We start from the raw sequence: 27,036 nt of genomic DNA, 5'->3' as shown, positions 1-27,036 counted from the left end.
TGTCGAGGGATTTGGGAATTCTGAAATCAATGACCACATAATGAAAAGGTGGGTTAAAAAGAAAAGGGGAAAATTATTAGATGTAGAAGGTGAATGGGACGGTGCATGAGATAAGCAAAGTGTTATAAAACAAAGAGATTCAAAAAGGTTCCTTTTAACAAACTTAAATAGTAAAGTGTAGATCTTGTGAAAGTGACAGGGAAGGAAAAATACTCAAGGCTGACATGGAGGCTACCTTTACCTTTCGGATGACTAGACAACATAAAGTGCTTTTTGGTCCAGTCCAAAATTAGAGATTGCAGCTATTACTTCAATGCTCATCACAAGGATTTTGGAGGCAATGAAAGGAACGGTTGGAGAACTGTTCCAAAACTTGACCCACCACTAGAAAAGTAATGTAGAAATTGTTGCAATGTCGATGGTGTGGGAGCTGAAATTGGCTTTCATGGAAGAAGAAGTGGAATGGGTGATAAAGTCACTATTCCCAAAAGACTTGATTGTAGAAATTGACTCCTTGTTGGAATGGGCATGGCCAGGGAAGGGCTTCAATTATAGTGAATGCTTCATAGATGAAGAAGAGGGGGAGGTGTGAGGGAAATTTGGTTTTATGTGGTGGCCAAGTGGGGTGGATAAGGAAGCTTATAAGGAAAAGATAATAATAGAATGGCTCTAACTAATGGTGGAGATTTGCTCTTTCAAGGAGAGGGAAGGACAAAAGGTGAAGGGGTTCTTGGTCTCCCATCTACTCCATCGGTGAACTGTAGGAAGCAAGAAAAGGAGAATGGCAATGAGGGTTATTTTCCCAGTAAAGGAGTAAGTTTTGAAAATGTTGGGTGACCAAATTTTGCTTTTTTCTTTCTGATCTTCGATAAAAACCAAAGGAAAGTGGTCCAATGTTTTGGGTTTCAAAATCATTTTTTGAGGAGGCAAGCTTTGAGTAATGGATGAAGAAGGAAAACAAAGAGAAAGTGGCAGAGGGCTGGGAGCTTGCAAAGAAAGTAGAACATAAAGCTATGGCAGCTAGGGTCACACCAATGTAAATCAAAATTTGCAGTAATGGGGATGAACATAGGATATATCTACAAACATTGAACCTCTAGTGTGGAAAGTGAGATAGAGCACGATGAAAAGGAGGAATGACTGCAGAATTTAGGCAAAACCGAAGAAAGGTATGAAGCAGGGTCAATCTAGGGTTTTTTACATCAAATTATATAAATGTAGACTAAGTAATAGCAATTAAAGCATCATCATTGCAATTAAGTAACTATTGTTATATGATATAATCAGTTATCCTACATAACAAAGTGTTAGTGAACATATTTTTCCTTCAAACATAAATATGTAAATTAACTCTGAATGTCCCCAACAAAGTCTAAACCGCACTCACAATTGGATATATTATCATGACATTGTTAATCTTCCTTTGAATTATCCAAGTACTACTCCCTATATAAGATCTTCAATGAATTCAAAGGACTAATTACAAAGATTCTTTTGACCTGAAAGCAAGAAAGGCACACAAACATCCACTCGTAGACATAGAAAAGATGCGAAAGAAAACAAACAACCAGGAACAAAAAAAAAAATGGCACAAAGTCCATTTATCTAGGCCTTACATTACAAAGAAAACAAAAGAGGGAAAATCATGTTAATTATTTCATGTACATGAATAACTAGGGCTCAAAGTTCACATGATAAACACATACATAATTAAATGAGATAGAGATAAATTTGGAGAAAAAATGAATGAATTCAAAGATTGATTTCAGTCAAAAGACAAATGTTTCAAACTCAAAGACTTGATATGCAAATATCTTCCTTCTCTGGATGCACAACAAAATAACACAAATCAAATTTCTCCCTACACTAATAAATTACAATATGAAGTAAAAACATTAATTTTTCCCTGCATCTACAATTAGAAACAAAAAGAAATCCTCCTTGCCTGCAACGCAAAATCTACAACCCAAAAAGATAGAATTTTGGAACCCTTTGTTTGTCCCTCTATACACAATATATAGAGCCTTTCAATCCCTTCTCAATTATTATAACTAATTCTTGAAAGTCTTTCTATCCTTGTGTTTTTACCTTCTCATATCATTTCAAACATATAGCACCATATACCAGTCGATCACATGATGTTCTAATAAATTAAAATCTCTCAATACAATATTTTTTTTAGGCCAATGCTTTATGAACATTATATTCATAAATATAAAAATGAAGAAGTTTATAAAATCAAGGGTGGATACATGTTGGGACATGTGGCATTTGCTAGAGATGATGTGATGTCAACATCTTGTGACTATCGTTGACAATTTTTATAGTGTTGCACTACAACATTTGTAACTTTTGGTCTGTATATTATTTTGCAAAATGGTTTGGAAAGAATCTAAGGAATTAGGAATTCTAGAACATATCCAAGAACCACCTCAATCCAATAGTTGGATTAACAATTATGACCCCCACATTGAGACCCATTTTTCAGTTTTTAGAAAATTTGTTGACACTGTTAAAATTAAACAATTTGAACCTATAAACCTAAACCTGCACATTTTGAACCTTTGAACTTGAACTTGTGCCTTCAGATAATTGAACTTTTGAACTCATTGGGTCCGTGAACCTCTTTGAACCATTTTAAAACTTTTGTGCACTTTTATTAACCAATTTGCAATTTGCACATTTCCATTGAACCTTTTTGATCTTGTTGAACCAATTTGAACCTATTGAACCTTTTTGAATTGGTTCACATCCAGATGAACCCGACTATACCATTTGAACCAACTGCACCAACAATAAGCCAGCTTAAACCTCATTGAACCATATTGATTTTCATTGAACCAATTTGAATTATGAACTAGGACGAACCAATATGTATCTATCAAACTTTTAAACCTAGATGAACTTGTTTGAACCTATTAAACCTATTTGAATTGGTTCATATCTAGACGAACCCAAGTGTACCAAGAATAAGCCAACTTAAACACTGTTGAACCATATTGATCTGCATTGAACCATTTTGAACTATGAACTAGGATGAACCAATTTGTATCTGTCAAACTTTCAAATTTGGATGAACTTGTTTAAGAGCCTATCAAACCTATTTGAACTAGTTCACATTTGGATGAACCTGAGTGTACCATTTGAACTAGTTGTACCCAAAATAAGCCAACTTGAACTTTGTTGAACCATATTAATATGCATTGAACTAGTTTGAACTAGTTGAACCATTTGAACTATGTTCAAAGTGGTTTAACAGAGTGAACTTGAATTCTAACCTCTTCATTGAACCTAGCTCTATTTGAACCCGATGAACCTATGAACCTTTGAACCAATTTGAACCTGTTGAACCAGTTTGAATTGGTCTAGGTTCAAGGCTCGCTACTAAACCAAACTAGGTACGATGTGAACTAATTAGACCATATGAACCCAGTTTAACAAGGTTTGAGAATTAAGGGAAATCCAAATCCTTCAAATTTTAAGTGTGGGTCTATATGTGCACTAACATGAGGTATTGCATTTTGAATATTAATTAAGGGCTAACATGTCCACATAACTTTCAGATAGAACTTTAACAATGAAGTCTACAATGATAGTAAAGGAGGGTTATTACATGCCATTTTTGTATATATACATGATTACTATTCATTTTGATATATATGAAAGTTAATATTCAATCCAACTTGTTAATTGTGTGCATAATTTTTGTAGTGACAAACTTATCTTCATCTACTTTATTTATAATTAAAATATGGTTAAAAAAAGTTCATTGTGTGTATATCTTGATACTTTGAAGTGTACATGCTTATAATTAAAATGTGATCATACTTGTTCATTTTGTGTATGTCTTGATACTTAAAGACACGTATACTTAAAATTTAAGTGCGATCCAATTTGTTCATTACATGAAACTCATATAGAGTATGTACTTTTAAATGATTATTTAATATAACAGAATTGTAACATGTTTAATATTGGAGTCACATTATTGGAATGCATATTGGGAATGATCGATATATCTACCTCTTAGACAGCTTTTGACATTTTTCAACACATAAAAAATATCATTTTTGTCTATTTGAACCTTTTGTAAGCTATTGAATTATTAATTTTCATTTGGAAGAGTTTTTAGACGGTAGGTTCCTTGTAAAATAGGCCTAATTGGCCCTTAACTACGTGATATTAGAATTTTTTGAGTGAATGGTGTAATCACCTAAAAATGGTCATCTAGACTATTAACCCCCTTCTCAGCATTTTAGCTAATTTAATTAATCATTTACCTAGACCAAATTGCTAATAATTAATTAATTTGATTATGACCTATAGTTTGACCATGCTATCCTAAGTTCATTATTTGATTAAAAGAATATGTCCCTTTTAATTAAATAAAACACCCCATTCTTCTAACCCACTTAAAGTGCACACGTAAAGTCCTTTTTCTAATTTTCAAATTAAAAGAAAGGGCTTTGTGACTTTTGTCTTATATGACAAGTCAACATATATTCTATTGGTTGACTTGTGTGTGCACATGGATCACTCCTCTTTTTGAACTCCACCGTTGATTATCCACCATCTTGACCTTGATCTTCACTGTCTTTACAACTTTAAAAGGGAGAGAGCTTCCCCCCTCAAAGGATCCATCCACCATTTGAATATTGTTATGTTGCAAGTTTTTTGATAGGTTCTTGGAGCTTTGAGGAGAACTTCTATTTCTTGTCTTCATTCTCTCATTCCACTACATACTAGCTTAGAATCATGTTGCATGTAGCTTAGCTTTCATTTTGCAATAGCTTAAATCACATAGGAATTAGTTGGAATGGTAATATTTGTGTATTGCTTAGCATAGTTGCATTTTTACACTCTCATTCTAGCTTAGTCTTCATTTGCATTGCATCGTTGAGGAACTCCTTGTGGACATTTGCATTCTTGTATCTCGTCTTTGGAACCTCTTATTGCATGGTTTACTAGCAAGAAGAGTATTCCTAAGGCTCAGCTGAGAGCCCTTGTACTTGAAATATACTCTCTTGCACTCTGTGGATAGGGAGCTCTAAGCTGGTATCCAAGCATTTTGAACTCATGGAATCATTTGGATAGAAGGGTTTAGAGCGAGACACTTTCTTAGTGTACATTTTTGGTGCCCACCATGGGTTAGAAGAATGGGGTCTTTTATTTAATTAAAAGGGGACATATTATTTTAATCAAATAATAAACTTAGGATAGCATGGTCAATCTATAGGTTATAATCAAACTAATTAATTATTAGCAACTTGGTCTAGGTAAAAGATTAATTAAATTAGCCAAAAATGCTCAAAACTAGGTTGTACGACATTTCTTTCTAGATGTAAGGGACATAAAATGCTAGAATAATATCGTGCGATACTTTTTGTGAACCAATGTGATACAATTTTGTCATGCAATATTTCACACCAGTCCGAGCGACAGATGGGTATGTCTCATATGATATACCTGTAACTATCCATGCGACACTTTTTTGGTGCAAAATATCGTGTGATATTTTCTAAAGTACCCGTGGGATACTTTTTAAAATATCACAGGTACTTTAGAAAATATCACTCGATATGTCATTTTTTAAACCTAAAAACGTGCAAAAAAAGTACACAAAAGCTCAAACAAGCAGAAAAAAAGTATACAATTACCAGTGCCTCGTAGTGGTATGGCCGATTGTGCAACCGGCTGCGCTTGAAACGATGTCGATGAGTCAGAATGTTTGCCAAAGCCATGATGCTCTCTCTCGACCACTCACAAGCTCTCAAAAATCACAAAAGACAAAATGATTTAAAAATGACACTTGGACCCCTTTTATAGCCTCCGACCTCATTTTTACCTAATTTTCAAACTCCTCCAAATTCCACGAAAATTGCACCCCTGGCTAATTTTGTCATCCTGGATCCATTTTTGGGATCAAATCAAAATTCGACTTCATCTCGATAGTCAAAATTGCATTTTAAATTTCTAAATTATTCTGAAAAGTTAGTTGATCCTCTTTGGTCTAATCTTTGAATCATCACTGGAGCATCTTCATTTCTTCATGTCTTCATCATTTCCATGCTTCATATCTACTCAAATTCACCTTTTCATATCTAACATCATCTTTTCTACTTGATTTGACCTAATTTTCATGCTTTATCCTTTGTGGTCAACTCTGGTCAAACTGGGGCATGTTGTCATTCCTTAATAGTCACTCTTTGGTTCTAATCATCTATTTGTCATCTTGGACATTGTTATTTCTTGATTTTATCATATCTTTCTCATTTCTGCATACCCTTATCTCATTTCAATTTCAATCTCGAGGGGGCAAAAATACTCTATCATCACCTGCTACATCTATCTATTTCTTAGGAGCATTTCTTTGATCTTTTTCACTTGCTCTTGATATATCTGTTTTGCTAGGTGTTAGCATTCTTCTTGATTCTAACATCATCTTTTTCCTAGTGTTCAGTACTACTGCTATCAGGCTGTACATTCAAGATTTTCCATCTCTTTCTACATTTTGTTCTTCAGAATAAGATATCTATATCTACTGTTGCCTACTTGGCTTCTATTTTCTTTGACGTAATGTGTTCCCAGATTGATCACACATTAGTCAAAGAGGGGTAGATGTTGTAGAACAAGATTTAGTATGCAAAGAACATTAACAAATAAAGTAAACATTCACAAACCAAAAACTAAATTCACATATATGCTTAGACAAAGAAAGCAAACAAGAAGTGCAAACCTCACAAGAGAAAACACTCCATGCTTTCTGGATTCTGTAGATGTGTCCTTTTGCTGTGGATGTATGCTCAAGATGCTCAAAAGCTGCTTCAATGGAGATGGGTAATGGCAAATTGGTAGCTTTGTGAGCTCTCAATTTGGCATTATAAGGGTAAGATTGATGGCTTTGGTTCTCAAAATAGCATGGTAACTTTAGCTCAAAGATTGTTGATGAAATGGCTTGGGATGGGATTCAATTTATAGGCTAAGGGGTAGAGGGATGGAGGGCTTATATGCAAGGATGGATGAAGGCTTAAGGAGGGCTAGGATGCACTCAAAGGAGAGCACATGGATTGTGCTTGTTTAGCACCAATGGGAAGGTGACACTTGTCACAAGGAGGATGAGTGTGAGAGGGTAGGGTAAAGGGTTGGTTAAAGGCATGATGAGTGGGGTTGAGTATGTAAGAGGGATGTAAGAGGAATGAGTGTGGAAGAGGGAAGAGTGTGGAAGATGGGTGTAAGAGTCATGAGTGGGCTTGTAAGAGTCTTTTATGTTTTGTAAGAGCACTCATGACTTAGTGGTTGGGTTTTTTGAGGGGAGACTTTGGTTTGGATTAGGAAAGCCTTAAACTTGTTTAAGGAATGTGACAACATTAGGGGGTGGATTAGGCTTGGGTTTAGGATTAGATTAGGGATGTTAGAGATGTGCAAGTGGATGGCATTAATGAGGGTGGGTGAGTTAGTGGCTAAGCTTGGTTAGTATGGGTGGATGCGGTGGATTAGGCTAAATGGAGGATTAGAGATAGGTTAGGGGTTTTTTAATTTGAGGATTTCATTTATCAAATAGATTTATTTTAATAAATGGGGATTTTTGGAATTAGATAGAAGAATAGGATTTAATTGATAAATAATAAATTATTTGGTTTATCAATTAGGACTATAGATGATTAATTAAATTAATCAACTAGGGGATGACAAAGGATTAATTAAATAGAAATTTAATTAATAATGCCCTTTTTAGATAACTAAATAGGATTACTAAAATAGTGTAATCAAATTTAGGTGTCTACAGATGTAATCACCTAAAAATGTTCATCTAGACTATTAATCCCCTTCTTAGCATTTTGGCTAATTTAATTAATCATTTACCTAGACCAAATTGCTAATAATCAATTAATTAGATTATAACCTATAGTTTGACCATGCTATCCTAAGTTCATTATTTGATTAAACGAATATGTCCCCTTTTAATTAAATAAAAGACCCCATTCTTCTAACCCACTTAAAGTGCACACATAAAGTCCTTTTTCTAATTTTCAAATTAAAAGAAAAGGCTTTGTGACTTTTGTCTTATATGACAAGTCAACTTATATTCTATTGATTGACTTGTGTGTGTACATAGATCACTCCTCTTTTCAAACTCCACCGTTGATCATCCACCATCTTGACATTGATCTTCACCATCCGTATGACTTTAAAAGGCAGAGATCTTGCCCCCTCAAAGGATCCATCCACCATTTGAATATTGTTATATTGTAGGTTTTCTAATAGGTTTCTTGGAGCTTTGAGGAGAACTTCCATTTCTTGTCTTCATTCTCTCATTCCACCATATACAAGCTTAGAATCATGTTGCATGTAGCTTAGCTTTCATTTGGCAATAGCTTATATCACATAGTAATTAGTTGGATTGGTAACACTTTCATATTGCTTAGCATAGTTGCATTTTTACACTCTCATTCTAGCTTAGTCTCCATTTGCATTGCATCCTTGAGGAACTCCTTGTGGACATTTGCATTCTTGCATCTTGTCTTTGAAACCTCCCATTGCATGGTTTACTAGCAAGAAGAGTATTCATAAGGCTCAACAAAGAGCCCTTGTACTTGAAATACACTCTCTTGCACTTTGTGAATAGGGAACTCTAAGCCAGCATCCAAGCATTCCAAACTCATGGAATCATTTGGATAGAAGGGTTTAGAGTGGGACACTTTCCTAGTGTACAAATGGATACCTTGATCACATTTGGTTAGGTGAGTTTACCATGTGCATGGTCCCACTTTATCTCTTGACATGCCAAAATTCTTAGTGACATACCTTATTGGGATAGGTTATTGTATCCATCTCTAACATTGTTATGCAACACTTAGCAGTTCACTGATACCTTCCATGAGCTTTGAGGTATGGGCCTTGAAAGATCGTTGCCAAGTAGTTCTTAATGCACCTTGAAGGACACTTTGGTCTTGCATGGTTCCCAATGTTTGAGAATATCTAGGAGAAAAAGTACCTATTGTCATTGGCTTTTATTCGGCCAACTCGAGCTAATGGCATAGATGGTTCAAGGCTACAATGAACAATTCAAAATATATGTAGTGTTGTAACTTTCAATTGAGCCACATTGATGATTTTGACATAAACTGAGATTGCATCACCAAATCAAAACAAAGTCAAATCTCCCAAAACTTAGATAGGTTAATGTAGGTATCCATAATATTATCCTGCAACACCTAACAACTTGTCAATGTCATACATGAACTCTAAGATATGGACCCTAGAAGATTGTTGCCCAATGGTGCGCAGTACACCTTAGGGACACTTTGGTTTTGCATGATCACCAATGTTTGAGAGAATCTGCGGGAAAAAGAAGGTTCTCACTAACATTTACTAGGCCAACTAGAACTAATGGCATAAATGGTTCAATGTCATGATGAATGATTTGAACTATATGCAATGTTGGAACTTTCAACTAAGCTACATTGATAGTTTTGACATAAAATGAGATTGCATTGCCCAATTAAAACAAAGTTGAATCTCTCAAGACTGAGATGGGTTATTGTAGGTCTCTATAAAACCATCCTATTACACTTGACAATTCTTTGATATCTCTCATGAGTTTCGAGATATGGGCCTCAAAAAATCACCTTCCAATGACGCTTAGTGCTCCTTAGGCACATGATTTTGTTTACCACACTCATGCATTGTTCTCTCTTGGATTAACTTTTTGTTTAGTTTTCTATTTTTGGATCTTATTTGTTTTATGGTTTAATTTTGTTCCCAGTGGGCTTGTCAGTCTCGATTGGTGTGATTCTGGTACTCTCCCTCCCTCCTTTCCCTCTTTTTATTCCTTGCTAGGTCTATACTTTTTTTTCTTCCTTTGCTCCCTTGCATCATAATGATGGATCTTGTAGTGTGATTTGGAACATTGATGCTAAAAAAAATTACAATCAAACCCATAAATTAGAATATACATTGATATGGATTATGGAAATTTGATTGCATTAGTTTTAAAAAAACCATCAAAAAATGCCTTCATATGGTTCAAAATGAGCTTCTTGAAGTTAGACTATTAGAATAAACACTTTGATGGGGAAGAGAAGAGAACTTAAAGATTGATGGGTGACACTTTAATGATGAAACTAACAATTGTTTTTGTGACAATGATGCCCTACCTAAGCACAAATGATCTTAGATAGTAGAGTTGGTCAAACATGGTCCAATTTTAGAACATTTGTGGGTGGGTGTATCATTGGCAACAAGGCTGGTGCTTTAAAAATAACATTTCAATTAGGAGTTGGTCAAAGACGTCATCAAAGTTGTTGGTTATTAAGCTAGTAGGAAAACTTCATTCTATCAAGCTTTCTAGATGTTATGGAATAGTTGAAAATGTTGTCAAGAGTAAACTATTATAATTAATCATCTAAATATGCAAGAGGATATCATATTAGATTTTCAAGAGCTTACAAATAACCCTAAAAACTCTTAATATGGAAACTAATATTATCTACCTTTGCACCAAGGAACCATGTACCTTTTTTAGAATTTAAGCATAATATAAAAATCCAAAAGCTGGTGTAAGAAATAGATACAATTAAACTGTACATACAACTCGTTTATGCAATTAAAATAACATTTCAAAACTAATATCCAAGAGAATAACACAAATGTTCAAGAAATAAAATAACATTTAAAAGAGTTCAAACAGACAAATCTACACTACTGTAGAAGTGTGTTGAAATAAACAAGAGAATGTGTACATAAATACCACATGAGATAGAAGAGATGAAAAAAAGTATATACTTTAATATCTTTAAAATAACATAGTCTAACTCTTATTAAAAATACTAAGAATAATTTGAATGTACATATAAGGAAAACTTGCTTAGAAAAGTCAAACTCATTGACCCACTTTTTATGAGTTGTTGTTCATAAGAACCTAAGGGAATAATACTTGTAACCAAACATGTTCCAATAAGTGCACACTCCATGCACACCTAACCCTCTAATTAACATAACCAAAAAATGACAACATATGTACCATAACCAATCATATTTTTATCTTTTTTGTTTCACAATGACCCATTTATGGACCTTGGCTAAATAGCTGAAAAATATACCTGATTTGACCGTTTTTCAAATTAATTAATTAATTTAAAAGTCATAGAACTATGGTTCTGTAACTTTTAAATTAATTAATAATTACAAAAAATTGTCAAATCAGGTGCATATTTTTGGCTGCATATATGTCGCCTTATGCACTACTATTGGGACATTTGACCACACGTACTTGTAATTTTTTTCTTTTGATGGAGGGTTTAGACCTGCGAGGCAATCCAACGAGGCATAAAGCCTGCGAGCTACCAACCAACAAAGGCCACCGCATAGACTTTTAAGGCCCTAATTTTTAGTGGATGGTCATTGGTCATCTTTGAGTGAAATGACCATATTTTGACCATTCAACCGTTGAAGATCTCTACTAGGAGTTTTGGTAATTCCTAAAAAGCCAAGAGATTTTTTTTAGGTGTCAACTTGCATACAAAGGCAAACAATTCTTTTTATCAAAATTTAACATATAGTTTAGGTTCTACATATGCACTAACGTAATGTGTGGGAGTATCCATGCTCTTCCCCTATCTTTCATGAGAATGAATAGATCACAATACTCGTTATATCTACCTAATGATCACAAAGTGAAGTTTACAACCTTCTCAAAAAATTACCAATCTCACTATTAACTATAACTTCCAAATACAACTCTTAACTCGAAGCACAACACTAACTAAATTACTCTTCTCCAAAATTAACCCTGCTTAATTTGCTACTACTAGAATTATTATTTAATTAAACTAAATCTTGTGAGGGTGGGGTTTTCCTGGAGAGGCCCATAGTAGAATATTTGCTATGTTTTTGGTAGAGGTTGCCTCATACCTCCTTGGATTATGCTAGGGTGTTTTGCATAAAAAGGAATGTTGTAGATTCGTTCCAGGCTGTTTAGGTCAGCAGTTTAGCCTTCACCTTTGTCATAGCCAATGGCTATTTCTGGACTTCAGCTTTTTCTGTATGGAATGTGAGTCAAACCAGGAGGAGAAGAGAGGATGAGCACCCATACATCAGGAGGTCCCCACTTCACACTTCACAGGGAATGGTTTTATTTTTCAAACTTATTTGACGTACTTAACATTTAGACCCCCACTTTTGGCTTCTTCTCCCTGGGAAACATATTAATGTGGTATGGCCTACCTAAGCAGAGATGTAGGTCAATTTCACAGATTATTACTGATGCTCTCGCCCATATTCATATTGTCCTAAAAGCGAAAGTAGCCTATCCCCACAAACTGAATTTATGAAATTTCGGGGGGAATACCATGAATGCTAAGAGAGACAAAACGGAGGAGTTGATTTTGACCTGTATATATGAAACTGCAAAGCATTTATTACCTTGGTACACAATTTAAAACAACACACGTTTTGTTCATGAGATACAAGCCCCATAACTACCCCGGCCACAGTGATCAAAGATATAACCAATTGTTCTCACTCCATTTTGAAGAAGACTAGATATCTAACATGAATACCACTTCGGCTCTCTCAACGGTCACTGGAATCATAGTTTCTGGTTTTTTACTGGTGAGCTTTGCATTTGGCGTGCAAGATGACATTTCCACATCCATGGAAGTTTATGGCAGGGAGCTCATGGATGCCGCCAAGAGTGATATTCAATGGTTAAAGTCTGTTAGGAGAAGAATTCATGAGTACCCAGAACTCATGTTTGAGGAATATAACACAAGTTCCCTTATCAGAAGTGAACTGGATAGAATTGGGGTATCATATGAGTGGCCATACGCAAAGACTGGTTTGGTGGCTCAGATTGGTTCTGGGTTGCCTCCTGTTGTTGCTCTCAGGGCTGACATGGATGCTTTGCCTATACAAGTATACACATACATACGGACCCTTGGCTTGCGTGTCTTAAAAACAATGGCAATCGTGATAATTTTGTAAGATATTAGTTATTTCGCTTATTTATAATGGTTGTGCGGGACTCTGTTATGTATACACAGGAACAAGTGGAGTGGGAGCACAAGAGCAAAATTGCTGGAAGAATGCATGCATGTGGGCATGATGCACATGTCACTATGCTTCTTGGGGCTGCCAAACTGCTCCACCAAAGGAGGGATAAGCTCAAGGTTAGTTTAATTTGTTTTTGTAGATAAGTGTTTGGTAACCTAGAATACTTATGAGAGTAAGAATTGTTTTAGATGGGTAGAAATGCCTATGACAAGTGTGAGAAGTAGGCCAGGTACACTCTGGCTTTGGTGCCTGAGTTGTGAACGTATCTACATCTAAAACCATCTCTTGACTAGTATAATAAGCCTTGCTTGGAATAGTCTGATTTATGCCCCTGCTTCTGTTGTGTTTTACTTTCTTAAAGAATTGTAGATTTCACATCCACAAGGAAAAAGACATAGGCTTTTTCGGCAGCGTGTGTGAATTAATATTAGTACTGCTAATTCTGTGTTTTTGGCGATTTTTCTTTTCTTTTTTAAGCTATTAAGCTGATACAAAGCTTATTAAAACGAGGTGTCTCTGTACAACTTCAAGAACGCTGCCTTCTTAGGTGCATATGCCGATTTAGTGAATTTGGACATGTCAATACAAAAACTTTAATTTCCCGATAATGCTTACTTAATTACGACGCACAAACCTCCAAAGAACCAACATTAAATGCTATCATATTTGATCTACCGGCTGTCGTGTATAGAAACCTCTTAAATGTTGGAAGCAAACAAACCACACTCCAAATCACAAAAGGGCTTGTGGCTTAACAGTAGAGCACCCTAGCATCTTAATGGGAGGTCCTACGTTTGACTCTAATTGGTTCCTGGAAAATTAAATCGACGAGCAGCTTACAAGTACCAAACAGACATGTCTTGGTTGAGGGTTAACAGGAAGACTATGAACCGGACATCAGTAGTAAAGTGGTCGGTAGCTCATTGGAAGACCATCCCAGCTTGCTAATACAAGGTCCCACGTTCAAATTGTAGCTGATCCATGGAATATTACTTAACGAATTGTACTGTATTAGAATCTTAGAAACTTTGACAGAATGCCCTGACATAATATTGGACCAGTGACTTCTGTGTCTTCATTTGGATCATATTTTGTCTGCTTGATCCGCCAATCTGACTGATTTATTTGAGAATGTTACATGTGGGATTTATCGTAGTTTCCAGGAATTGCGGCTTAAAAGTTTTTGGTCCACACTAGTTTTGGAGTAGTTTCGCACTGATCTACATAGTTTATTGTGCTGTTAACCTGGATGGAAACTTGAATTGTCAAACATTTTATTTTACTGCATTGTGCATGTTTACACCTAACAAATTTTTCTCTAATATCATAATAATATTTTGAAACAGTTAGGAACGAGTCTCAAAGAATCTTGTGTAAATCCAATTTGAGGAGGCTCGACCTGATTTTGTGAATTGATCAGGCATTGGTCTGACTAGTTATTGAATCATTCCAATAAATAATATTTTATGAATTCATTGGAGCACTTGTATAGCTGGCTTTGTAATTAGGTGTTAGATCCATATTTAGTGATGTCCTTAAGGCCCTTTGATCAATTAGCAAAGTCCTTGAAACATTGGAGATCTCAGCTCCCCCACTGCATTGATATGGTGTAGCTGGGCTGTTGTTGAGGTGGGTAGAAGCTTGAGAATGGGGACAAGGATGAAGTGTCCCCTGCCAGTCCCCTGCTGCTGCTTGCAGGGAATGCCCTCCCAAGGGCATCCCACTGGCAGGGGATGTTGCATGGAACCCTGATGGCCAGGGAATGCTTGGGTATTCCTCGACTGTGCTGGGGACACAAGGGCGTCACATGCTGAATAAAGAGTTTCTATGTCATGATAACAGTTTCAATTTCTGTGAAAGCATTGAACAAACAGACAACATGATGGAATGTACAAATGGTTTACCTTGCAAGAAAGAGGGCATGACACTATATTGAAGGAAAAATACCCTATTAAAGCAGATGTGTTTTATTGATTTGGACACACATTCTCTTGTCTAACTTCAGGAAGTTGGTAATAAAATATTTGCTTATTTGAGTTATTTTGTACGTCACTGACACCTTGCTTTGTACATCAAATATTAATTAGTGCTATTAAATTATATATGTTAATTATATTAAAAATTTATATGCACGACCCCTAGGCTTTAGCCTCAATGCTATGTTGTTGCAATGCTGGCAATTAAATCACAGGTTTGAGCCTGCTTTACTCATGGTGCAGGGGGAGAGGGTGAGTCATATGGACTTAAGGGATTAGTGGTTCACCTTGGCATTCATGTAAATGGGACTAATAGGCCAAGGATTGTGTCACTGGGTTACCTATACCTCTGGGTTATCAAAAAACATATGCATGTGTGTATGTATATGTGTGTGTAAATGAATGTATATATATAGTTTGTGAATATATAACACATTAGATTTGTGCTCTGACCGTTGTCCCCAGTTCTAGGTCCATAGCTTCTTGGTTCCCAAAACTCATTATACAGTTCTGAAACCTTATGAAAATTGTGAGTCCCTTAAACATTGATATGGTGGTGTTTATGAATTTACTGAACCATTGATATAGAAATTTCCTCAAACTTCTCAGGGTATTATTCCAATGACCTATTTCTCAGGGCTTTGTTCACGTGTCAGGACTTTAGAGTATTGTTACATGATAGAGTCTTCACTCTTCATCTATCTCAAGGCAATACTTGATTCCAGCAGCATAAACCTTTATAAGTCCAAGCTCTATGGTGGATCCGTGCTGTAAAATAATTTCGTAGTGCTTGAGTTCTTGTTTTGGATGGTCAGAGAGAAAGTTGGTTAGTGATGACATCACAGTAATGAATGTCAATTAATAATAAATATCACTAATAAGCTCTTTTCTGCCTCTGATGTTATTGATAACTTGGTACAAGTGTTATATTCTGATGTTGTTTGTAGGGTCCATACGTTGAAATAATTAAAAGCTGGATCATAATTGTATCATCGATGAACTCTTAAGTAGAGTTTACAAATGCTAATAATAGCATAAACAAAAAAGAAAAGTTGTCTTAATTAAGACAACGTCTAATAATAGAACTGAATGATTAAACTAAAAATGAAGTCTCAATGACCATTAACTAGAACTAGCTAAACATAGCAAGAGACTTAAAATATTAAAACATTCTAATACCAATACGAGTCTGTATAGCCAATGAGCTGAGGGTCTGACTGCTACCATACAGAATGCCAAAATCAGGAGTACCCTTCAAATATTGCAGCACACGCTTCTCGGCAACCCAGTGTTAGCCTTTGGGGCTGTCGTGAAGAGAGAAATGTAACTAACAACACAGCTGGTGTCAGGTCTAGTGGCAGTAAAGATAGATAAGGCTGCCCTTTAGTTGCCAAAAGGCTGACTCGTTCTCCACTGGTGAATCTGATTTAGCTGAAAGTATCAGCCCTTTCTCCATAGGTGTAGAAATGGGATTGCAATCCTACATCCAAAAGTTACCCAACAAACTTTTGGCATACTTTGACTGAGATATAAAAATGGAAGTGTTTGTTTGCCAAACTTCTACACAAAAACAATAATGGAGAAGTCCCAAATCTGTCATGTCAAATGTCTGGCACAAATTCTGTTTGGCCTACTGAACCAAATGTGCTACGCTATCAGTAATGATCAAATCATCAACATACATGAGAAGAACAAGAATCTCACCACTAGCATGCTTGACATACAAATTCGAATCTGCTTGACATATAGATTAGAATTTGAAGGATCGCGCTGAACCCCTGATCAATCAAATACTTATCAATCCTAATGTACCATGCACGGGGTGCCTGTATGAGGCCATAGAGAGCTTTTACCAATCTTTGTATGTTAAGTTTGTAGCTTCAGTCAGATTGATTCGATCATGAGATACATTGTTGATGGCAAATCATCATTTAGACAATTACTCTTATATATATATATATATGTATATCATTGTTAATAATCATTGTTAATATATTATTATTATCTAATGATGATTAACCATAGAGACATGTCTTCTCCTCTCATATTTATAAGTCTTCAAATCTGCATTTGGAATACAATAATAAAAATGGCAATGCTACTCCATTCGCAGAAAACAATCTTTAATACCTTAACATGGTATCAGACCACCAGGCTGCAAATGGAAAGGAACTTAAAGAAGGATTATTCATCAGCAACCAGACCTTAAAATAATTTCTGATATGATATCTTAGATGATAGAGACAATAAAAAATTATATATATGGAGTGAGAAATCTCCATTGATGTGGAACTTAACTCGGAATGCACAGAATATATCTAACATCAAATGGAACAATACCTATGATAAGGAAATGATACATATCCCATGGGGGAATCAGAATACAGGAGAATCAAAAAAAGTACGAACGAGGAGGAAGACTATTGGTGGATACCCTAGGAAGAGTTTGATTCTTGGAGGTAGATGTGCTCGTGTCAGAAGCCTTCATGATTTCTTTTGAGAGTGTGTTCATGTTGCCATATTTGTTATTGATGTCAAGATTAGATTGGAAACGAGTGAAAGCAATAACTGGTATATATGTGGTATGTACAAACAAAGAAATGCTCGCTAAACAGGTATAAATTTACAAACAAAGTTTCTTATTATATTCACACAACATCTATTGCTTAAGCCCATTTCAAGTTAAAGACGCTGCAAATAACATGACAAGTCTCCAAAATAATCTACATGTCCAAGTCCTTGGGGGAAATACCAGATCTGAAAAGCAAAACTCAAAGGCAATCTCCAAAAATTATAGGATTATTATCTCAAGAAACAATATACCATCAGACTTCCCTGCTGATCATGGTTGGTACAAATTCAACTCTGATGGGTCTGCAAAGGGTAACATAGGGAAGGCGAGAGGGAGCTCTCATAAAGGACAACAAAGGTTAGCTTATTGGAGCTTTTTGGAGAACTTGGGATGTCAAACTGACATCAGCAAGTCTAAAAGGGATAAACTTGGCCACCCAGTTTGGCTTCATCAGAATTATGATAGAAGGAACTCTAAAAACATAATAGATATCATGAATTTTAAAGCTATCACTCACTGGTCCTATAAAGACATCATTGATGAAATCAAACTAATCATCATGAAATTTGAAGGGTTTAGAGCTATTAATATATTCAGGGAAGGTAAGTCTGCCGCAGACCTCTTTGCAAATGTATGGTGACAGGTTGAAGGGGTTAAAGTTTGGAATGACATCCGCGAGTAATTGAGCTTCTAATCTATTTCTCTTTACATGCATTGCTGTCACCATCTTTAATTAAGCATGAAAACACATTAATTTCTTGGTCTAATATCTCTGTCTTGTTTGATAAATTAAATCATGATAGATGCATGGTGATTTCACAAAGGAATCGATAAATCATTTCTACTTTTTAAAAAGTGAAGTACCTTTGACTTAAGCTACAGAGATGCAAGTGCACCAGGTTACAGCATGCTTTAACAAAACTTATGTTATTTAGCTCACACTTATATCGCTTGTCTTTGCTTCAGAGTTGTATATCAGTTATGTTTCACTTCCACTGATGAAACATAGGGCACAGTATAGCATTAATTCTTCTTAACAGAAATAATTATACTCAGCAAAATAGGGCTTTAATGATGGTTGGGATAATTTATAATCTATATTCTTGTGTCTGTCCCCAACTTATCATGTTACATTGGGTGTGTGAAGCATCCAATACTAGGCATAAATAATATCTCATACTTGTTTGTTAGTTGAACTGTAATAGCATTAGGAGATTGTATTGGAGCATCATGTATCTTCGTGCACATATTCTCAATAATACAGAGGATCTGAAGAAAAGTTTGGTAACTTTTTGATTTTCTAATGCATCAACCTGATTATCAGTTTTTGCTGCTAACTTAAGTCAATAGAAATGAATTGTTATTAAAAAATTTGCATCCACAGTCAACCATAGGGTATACTTTTGCTAATTATGGTGTACAAATGTCCATTAATTTGAGGGCTATGATCAGCCAGTGTTCTTACACCAATCAGCTATTAGTTGCTGTGAAAGCTAATCATGGTCGTTGTCTGATATTTAAGGGTACTGTGAGACTCATATTCCAACCTGCAGAAGAAGGGGGAGGAGGTGCAGATCTTATGACCAATGAAGGTGCACTTGGAGGTGCTGAGGCAATTTTTGCAATGCATATCGATCAGACCTTGCTAACTGGAACCATCTCCTCAAGACCAGGGTCTCTATGTGCTGCTGCAACTATGTTTGAAGCAACTATAGATGGCAAAGGTGGGCATGCAGCATTTCCACACATGAATGTAGACCCTGTTGTTGCTACATCATTTATAATTTTGAGCCTGCAGGAGATCATTTCTAGAGAAACAGATCCTCTCCAGAGCCAGGTATGCTGTATACTCTTGCAAATACCTAATAGAACTGATAATGTTCATTAACATTTGATGAAGAATATGTGTGCTACTTACATTTCAAGTTTTCTGTAGTCTTTATCATATTGGAGTACCTCTAAGAAGATTTTGTCATCCAGTCTATTTGTAATTTGTAAGTAGTGTATTTGTGTCATGTAAGCATACTTTTAAATTCTACATCCACATGTCACTTGTAATCTCTTACTTTACCTTGTATTCATCGAAGCCTTTCCTACGAAAACCTGTTCATTCTTTCTGGTGTTTGAAAAGGTGTATACATTCTCTGAAGTGTGGTATGCAAATTTACAATTTATGAGGAAACTATCAAAGGATCACAAATTTAGGATTAATGAAAAGCTATTTTTTTTGAGTGCGGTAGTTCTGATCTGTTAATAGTCACAATGCTTTATCATTGGCACATATTAGCTGTTGTTAGGGCCTTCTTACTGAAATTCATTCTTCAGATTTTAGTCTTGCTGGCAGCCTGTCTTTGAATTTCACTGACCAGATTTTAATCTTCAAAACGGTTTGAGCATAAGTCTTTCCTCCCTGGAATAAAATTATCTCAATTAGAAAAACAGTTTCCTTCCCCATCGTATTCTTCAAATTGCTGTACCCAGTATGCAACTTTCAAGTATTCATATTTGGTGATTGTACTTGCAACCAAGAAATTATCTTTCTCCATTTTTACATAAATGGATCCTACAATCTAGACACTTAAAGAATTGGTAGTTTTATTTTTAAATGCTCAATAGTCATGTTAAACCAAAGTAACGAGAATCAGAATCGGCAAGGCTGAATCGAATTGTGAATCAGCCATGAATCGGAATCAAATCGACCACGAATTGGCAAATTTAAAAAACCCTTGAAATTTAGAGATTTTAACAGTTTAAAACTTATTACATGCACCCTTTATTGAATATAACTTAAAACACTATAACATCATCAAATAGAAGCTAACATACATAAAGATGGAACATAAATGATAAATGAATTTTTCCTCTCTTTGGTGCTCTTCCTTCTTGCTGGTTGTAAACCTGTGGTTTTTCTTTTCTCTTCTTCTCTCTCACTTTTCCTCTCTTCTACTCTTGTTAAACAATTAAAAGGCCCTTAGGGTTAAAACAAAGAGGAAAGGCAAAAAAAACATTAAAAAAAGATGTGTTTTTATTAAAATTTGACTTGACTTTTTGCCTACTCGTGCGACCGATTCTTTGTGATTCACAAAGGTGATTTTAGCGATTTTTTTCATGACTTGGCAATTCATGTGATGAAATTGCTGATCTGGTTCACCGGTTTAAAAAAAATCAGGAAACATGAATCGAATCGCCAAACCGACGATTCAGGTGATTTGTAATGTTCTGCAAATTCTGAGTCTTGAATCAGACTTATAATTCAGTTCTGAGATTGGCTGAGAATGATCTTCTTAATATTATCAATATTAAGTATGTTGTTGAAGGTTTATCTTGAATGTAGATTCAATGTTCTGTTTCCAAACTGATAATATATAATATTGCAGACTTATTGATTGCTGGAAGTGAGATGCTTATAGGAGCAGACTGTTGTGAATTGTGTGTCCTCTAATCTGCATCCACAACCGAATATATACCTTGCTAGAGGGTGTGTTCCTTAAGGGACATAACCCTTCACTTGACATTTAATAATACCTCTTCCTAAGTCAGCAATTTCAGGAGACTTAGTTTAGGATTTAACTAACTAAAAATTAGTTTAGTCAAACACAAACAAAGACATCCCTAGAAAGTCGTTGGCACCTATAGGATAAGCAAGTATAAATATTAGATGCCAATCTTAAGATATATCAACACTAAGAGAGGTACGGTCTGTACTGTCATACCTGTAGGATTATATAGGTTAGAATCTTAACATGATTTTATGGCGATTCTCGTTATTATGTGTTAAACACATTATAAAAACAATGAACAATAACTCTAAATGTGTTTAGAGAGATCAGATTTCCACAATCCATTAGATTTGTTAGTTATTGCTTCTGGATTAGATTGTGTTGGAATTTTTACCATCAACATTTCGAATCACACTACTTTTTTGCAGTTCTTGCTCTCTCATCCTGATGATGAATCACGTAGTGTGATTCGAAACGTTGATGGTAAAAATTCCAACACTATCTAATCCAGAAGCAATAACTAACAAATCTATATGTGTTTCCTTAGCCATCTCAAAAATTTGAATCAGTAAATACTTATAGATGTAAAGCCCCAAATGATGAAGAAAGATAAAAAAAAGTTTGTTGCTCTACCTAGCTCGATGCTCAATGCTCTACTAATTTTGCTTCCATTATTATGGGAAGCCAAAATTTGAAGCTGATTTATCAAAATTAAAAGATGCAAAACATTCCCTTTTGTGACTTGATTTTTCTTTTTTTCTTGTAAGATTGTAAGGGTTTCTCGTTGTAGGAATTGCTTCGAGGAGTTTAATTTACTTGTAGGTATTAAATTTATTGCAATATAACCATTTTAGTGGTTTAAGGTGTATCCTTTTTCGTTGTTCCATGTTTAGTAGCTTCATGTGTATTAACTATTAACCCTATTTGGGGGATCCATAGGGTTCCCTCCCTTCTAATTAGTAGAGAAAATAAACCTCAGGTCATAGGAAAGTGTATGTTCAATTCGCCCTTTTCCCTTTTAGAAGTTCTTGGTTAGCTACTAGTTTCTTATATTTATAAAGGTGAGTCGGGGCGTGATACAAATAAAGGTCTCTATCTTTTCATTTACTATTTTTATTCTTCAATATATCTTGTGAGGCAAGGTTCAAAGTTTCTTGTTACAGGAATATTCCGGTTGTAGATTAAGGTTGTTAACCTACCTTAGCAAACTAGAGCTTTTTGCATCCCAAGATTTCATAGCTTCATAATGTGTTTTATAGTAGTGCAGCTAGTCAAATTCATAACCATCTATAAAAGTTATAACCATATCCTGCAAATTTTGAAAATATGCTAAGTCTTTGAATAGGAATCTATTGTTTCATGTTTCTCTATTGTGTTATTGTATGTCATTTGGTTGGCTAGTTGCGCACAAATATGACCATTTGAATTCTGTTCGAATGTTCCTGAGTCTAAGAAACTGTATTTCAATATTCATCATGTAACATGCCTGGCTCATTCATTTCCCTATTTCTAGAAATGTGTTGACGTCACAAGATGGATAAAAGAGGTGTACTTCCAAGATTCTTCTTCCAAAGCTTAATAAACAATCATAATTTTCAAAGTGTTTCTGTGTTATAGACATTCAAGATAATCTCATAGAATGGCTCGAAAGAGGTTTGCCAAAAGATTCTTGAAATTATAGTAATGTGAGATTTAGTTTAGAAATGCAAACGAAGAGTTTATGTAGTCACTATTTCCACTTTTCATTGGAGGAATATTCAATGAGTTTCAACTTCAATCCCAAATTAGAGCTGGATGTTGTGTATGATTATTTTCTCTTTTTGTGTTTGATTTGGTTTGGTATGACCTGATATGAAGATGCAAAAACTAGGTGAAACAATGCAAAATTGATTAGATTCATCATTACCTGATGGATACATTATAGAAAGTTAATACAAGTTCATATTCGGGAATGGGATGCAAAGAAGAACCTATTATTAAAAGCTGAAGCTCAAAGTGTATGTGAAATGTGCTAAGTACCCTAGATCTGGGGGTGCTTTCATAAACTGAAACTTTGGATTCCAGATCGGGATGCTCTACAAATCATTCTTTAAAATTCAGCCAAGAAGTGTCACTAAAGTGTGCAAATCATATAGACTTAGGGTTTTTGTTTGTTCAAAGTATGAAATTGTGTCTTAGTCTTCTTTGTGCAATTCTGCAACATTTGACCATCAGATCTGCAACTTGCAAACATGAAGAGGGGAAAATATTGTGCTATGTAAGGGCTTGCCTAAATCCAACCCCATGTTTCTATTTCCACTTCCACTACAACTATGATGTTGAAAAAATGAGTTCACCCCTGGTAAGGGAAACGCTAAATCAGGATTGAATTGATATTACCTTAGGCTTGATAATAGTGATGTAATGATCTTTAGACAAGTCCTTCAAGGGTTGATGCAATAACATGACATGACAAGACATAACAAGATCAATCATGAAAATACACTTGCGTGCTGGTTAGTGTAGCTTGCTGCTCCGTAATGCTCAAAGTCTGAAGATGCTCAATAATGTTTACCCGATGATGTAACTTGCGAATTTCTTAGGATGATTAGGATCATAGATAGGAAATTTGCCAAAACAAAAAACTTGCCAAGGCCTAGAAAAAAAAGGGGAAAAACTTGGCTAGTTCTTGGTAGAAAACTCGGGAACTTGAAAAATTGCTTAAATTTAATTAGAAATGCATTTGTGCAAAATTCAATGAGAAGATGCATCCAATGTGTTGATAAATGAGAACAGATAAATGATAAATGAATTTTTCCTCTCTTTGGTGCTCTTCCTTCTTGCTGGTTGTAAACCTGTGGTTTTTCTTTTCTCTTCTTCTCTCTCACTTTTCCTCTCTTCTACTCTTGTTAAACAATTAAAAGGCCCTTAGGGTTAAAACAAAGAGGAAAGGCAAAAAAAACATTAAAAAAAGATGTGTTTTTATTAAAATTTGACTTGACTTTTTGCCTACTCGTGCGACCGATTCTTTGTGATTCACAAAGGTGATTTTAGCGATTTTTTTCATGACTTGGCAATTCATGTGATGAAATTGCTGATCTGGTTCACCGGTTTAAAAAAAATCAGGAAACATGAATCGAATCGCCAAACCGACGATTCAGGTGATTTGTAATGTTCTGCAAATTCTGAGTCTTGAATCAGACTTATAATTCAGTTCTGAGATTGGCTGAGAATGATCTTCTTAATATTATCAATATTAAGTATGTTGTTGAAGGTTTATCTTGAATGTAGATTCAATGTTCTGTTTCCAAACTGATAATATATAATATTGCAGACTTATTGATTGCTGGAAGTGAGATGCTTATAGGAGCAGACTGTTGTGAATTGTGTGTCCTCTAATCTGCATCCACAACCGAATATATACCTTGCTAGAGGGTGTGTTCCTTAAGGGACATAACCCTTCACTTGACATTTAATAATACCTCTTCCTAAGTCAGCAATTTCAGGAGACTTAGTTTAGGATTTAACTAACTAAAAATTAGTTTAGTCAAACACAAACAAAGACATCCCTAGAAAGTCGTTGGCACCTATAGGATAAGCAAGTATAAATATTAGATGCCAATCTTAAGATATATCAACACTAAGAGAGGTACGGTCTGTACTGTCATACCTGTAGGATTATATAGGTTAGAATCTTAACATGATTTTATGGCGATTCTCGTTATTATGTGTTAAACACATTATAAAAACAATGAACAATAACTCTAAATGTGTTTAGAGAGATCAGATTTCCACAATCCATTAGATTTGTTAGTTATTGCTTCTGGATTAGATTGTGTTGGAATTTTTACCATCAACATTTCGAATCACACTACTTTTTTGCAGTTCTTGCTCTCTCATCCTGATGATGAATCACGTAGTGTGATTCGAAACGTTGATGGTAAAAATTCCAACACTATCTAATCCAGAAGCAATAACTAACAAATCTATATGTGTTTCCTTAGCCATCTCAAAAATTTGAATCAGTAAATACTTATAGATGTAAAGCCCCAAATGATGAAGAAAGATAAAAAAAAGTTTGTTGCTCTACCTAGCTCGATGCTCAATGCTCTACTAATTTTGCTTCCATTATTATGGGAAGCCAAAATTTGAAGCTGATTTATCAAAATTAAAAGATGCAAAACATTCCCTTTTGTGACTTGATTTTTCTTTTTTTCTTGTAAGATTGTAAGGGTTTCTCGTTGTAGGAATTGCTTCGAGGAGTTTAATTTACTTGTAGGTATTAAATTTATTGCAATATAACCATTTTAGTGGTTTAAGGTGTATCCTTTTTCGTTGTTCCATGTTTAGTAGCTTCATGTGTATTAACTATTAACCCTATTTGGGGGATCCATAGGGTTCCCTCCCTTCTAATTAGTAGAGAAAATAAACCTCAGGTCATAGGAAAGTGTATGTTCAATTCGCCCTTTTCCCTTTTAGAAGTTCTTGGTTAGCTACTAGTTTCTTATATTTATAAAGGTGAGTCGGGGCGTGATACAAATAAAGGTCTCTATCTTTTCATTTACTATTTTTATTCTTCAATATATCTTGTGAGGCAAGGTTCAAAGTTTCTTGTTACAGGAATATTCCGGTTGTAGATTAAGGTTGTTAACCTACCTTAGCAAACTAGAGCTTTTTGCATCCCAAGATTTCATAGCTTCATAATGTGTTTTATAGTAGTGCAGCTAGTCAAATTCATAACCATCTATAAAAGTTATAACCATATCCTGCAAATTTTGAAAATATGCTAAGTCTTTGAATAGGAATCTATTGTTTCATGTTTCTCTATTGTGTTATTGTATGTCATTTGGTTGGCTAGTTGCGCACAAATATGACCATTTGAATTCTGTTCGAATGTTCCTGAGTCTAAGAAACTGTATTTCAATATTCATCATGTAACATGCCTGGCTCATTCATTTCCCTATTTCTAGAAATGTGTTGACGTCACAAAATGGATAAAAGAGGTGTACTTCCAAGATTCTTCTTCCAAAGCTTAATAAACAATCATAATTTTCAAAGTGTTTCTGTGTTATAGACATTCAAGATAATCTCATAGAATGGCTCGAAAGAGGTTTGCCAAAAGATTCTTGAAATTATAGTAATGTGAGATTTAGTTTAGAAATGCAAACGAAGAGTTTATGTAGTCACTATTTCCACTTTTCATTGGAGGAATATTCAATGAGTTTCAACTTCAATCCCAAATTAGAGCTGGATGTTGTGTATGATTATTTTCTCTTTTTGTGTTTGATTTGGTTTGGTATGACCTGATATGAAGATGCAAAAACTAGGTGAAACAATGCAAAATTGATTAGATTCATCATTACCTGATGGATACATTATAGAAAGTTAATACAAGTTCATATTCGGGAATGGGATGCAAAGAAGAACCTATTATTAAAAGCTGAAGCTCAAAGTGTATGTGAAATGTGCTAAGTACCCTAGATCTGGGGGTGCTTTCATAAACTGAAACTTTGGATTCCAGATCGGGATGCTCTACAAATCATTCTTTAAAATTCAGCCAAGAAGTGTCACTAAAGTGTGCAAATCATATAGACTTAGGGTTTTTGTTTGTTCAAAGTATGAAATTGTGTCTTAGTCTTCTTTGTGCAATTCTGCAACATTTGACCATCAGATCTGCAACTTGCAAACATGAAGAGGGGAAAATATTGTGCTATGTAAGGGCTTGCCTAAATCCAACCCCATGTTTCTATTTCCACTTCCACTACAACTATGATGTTGAAAAAATGAGTTCACCCCTGGTAAGGGAAACGCTAAATCAGGATTGAATTGATATTACCTTAGGCTTGATAATAGTGATGTAATGATCTTTAGACAAGTCCTTCAAGGGTTGATGCAATAACATGACATGACAAGACATAACAAGATCAATCATGAAAATACACTTGCGTGCTGGTTA

The 27,036-nt window shown here is 35.1% G+C and overlaps 1 protein-coding gene across 1 annotated transcript in view; it reads left to right on the top strand.

The window, feature by feature from the left end:
- The first annotated feature begins 11,843 nt into the window (after positions 1-11,843).
- LOC149531430 (IAA-amino acid hydrolase ILR1-like 5) overlaps positions 11,844-27,036 on the top strand; it is a 38,874-nt gene continuing 23,681 nt past the window's right edge. The window contains exons 1-3 of the mRNA XM_089809093.1: positions 11,844-12,915; positions 13,044-13,169; positions 19,124-19,438. Coding sequence (XP_089665219.1) covers positions 12,553-12,915; positions 13,044-13,169; positions 19,124-19,438 — 804 coding nt within the window. The 5' untranslated portion in view covers positions 11,844-12,552. The remainder of the gene's footprint in view (positions 12,916-13,043; positions 13,170-19,123; positions 19,439-27,036) is intronic.

Source organism: Cupressus sempervirens, chromosome 11 (genome assembly GCF_028749045.1).
Source record: "Cupressus sempervirens isolate cs-2001-9-10 chromosome 11, ASM2874904v1, whole genome shotgun sequence".
Lineage (NCBI taxonomy): Eukaryota > Viridiplantae > Streptophyta > Pinopsida > Cupressales > Cupressaceae > Cupressus > Cupressus sempervirens.
Note: the sequence above shows the minus strand (reverse complement) of the source record. Positions and strands in the feature narration are given on the sequence as shown.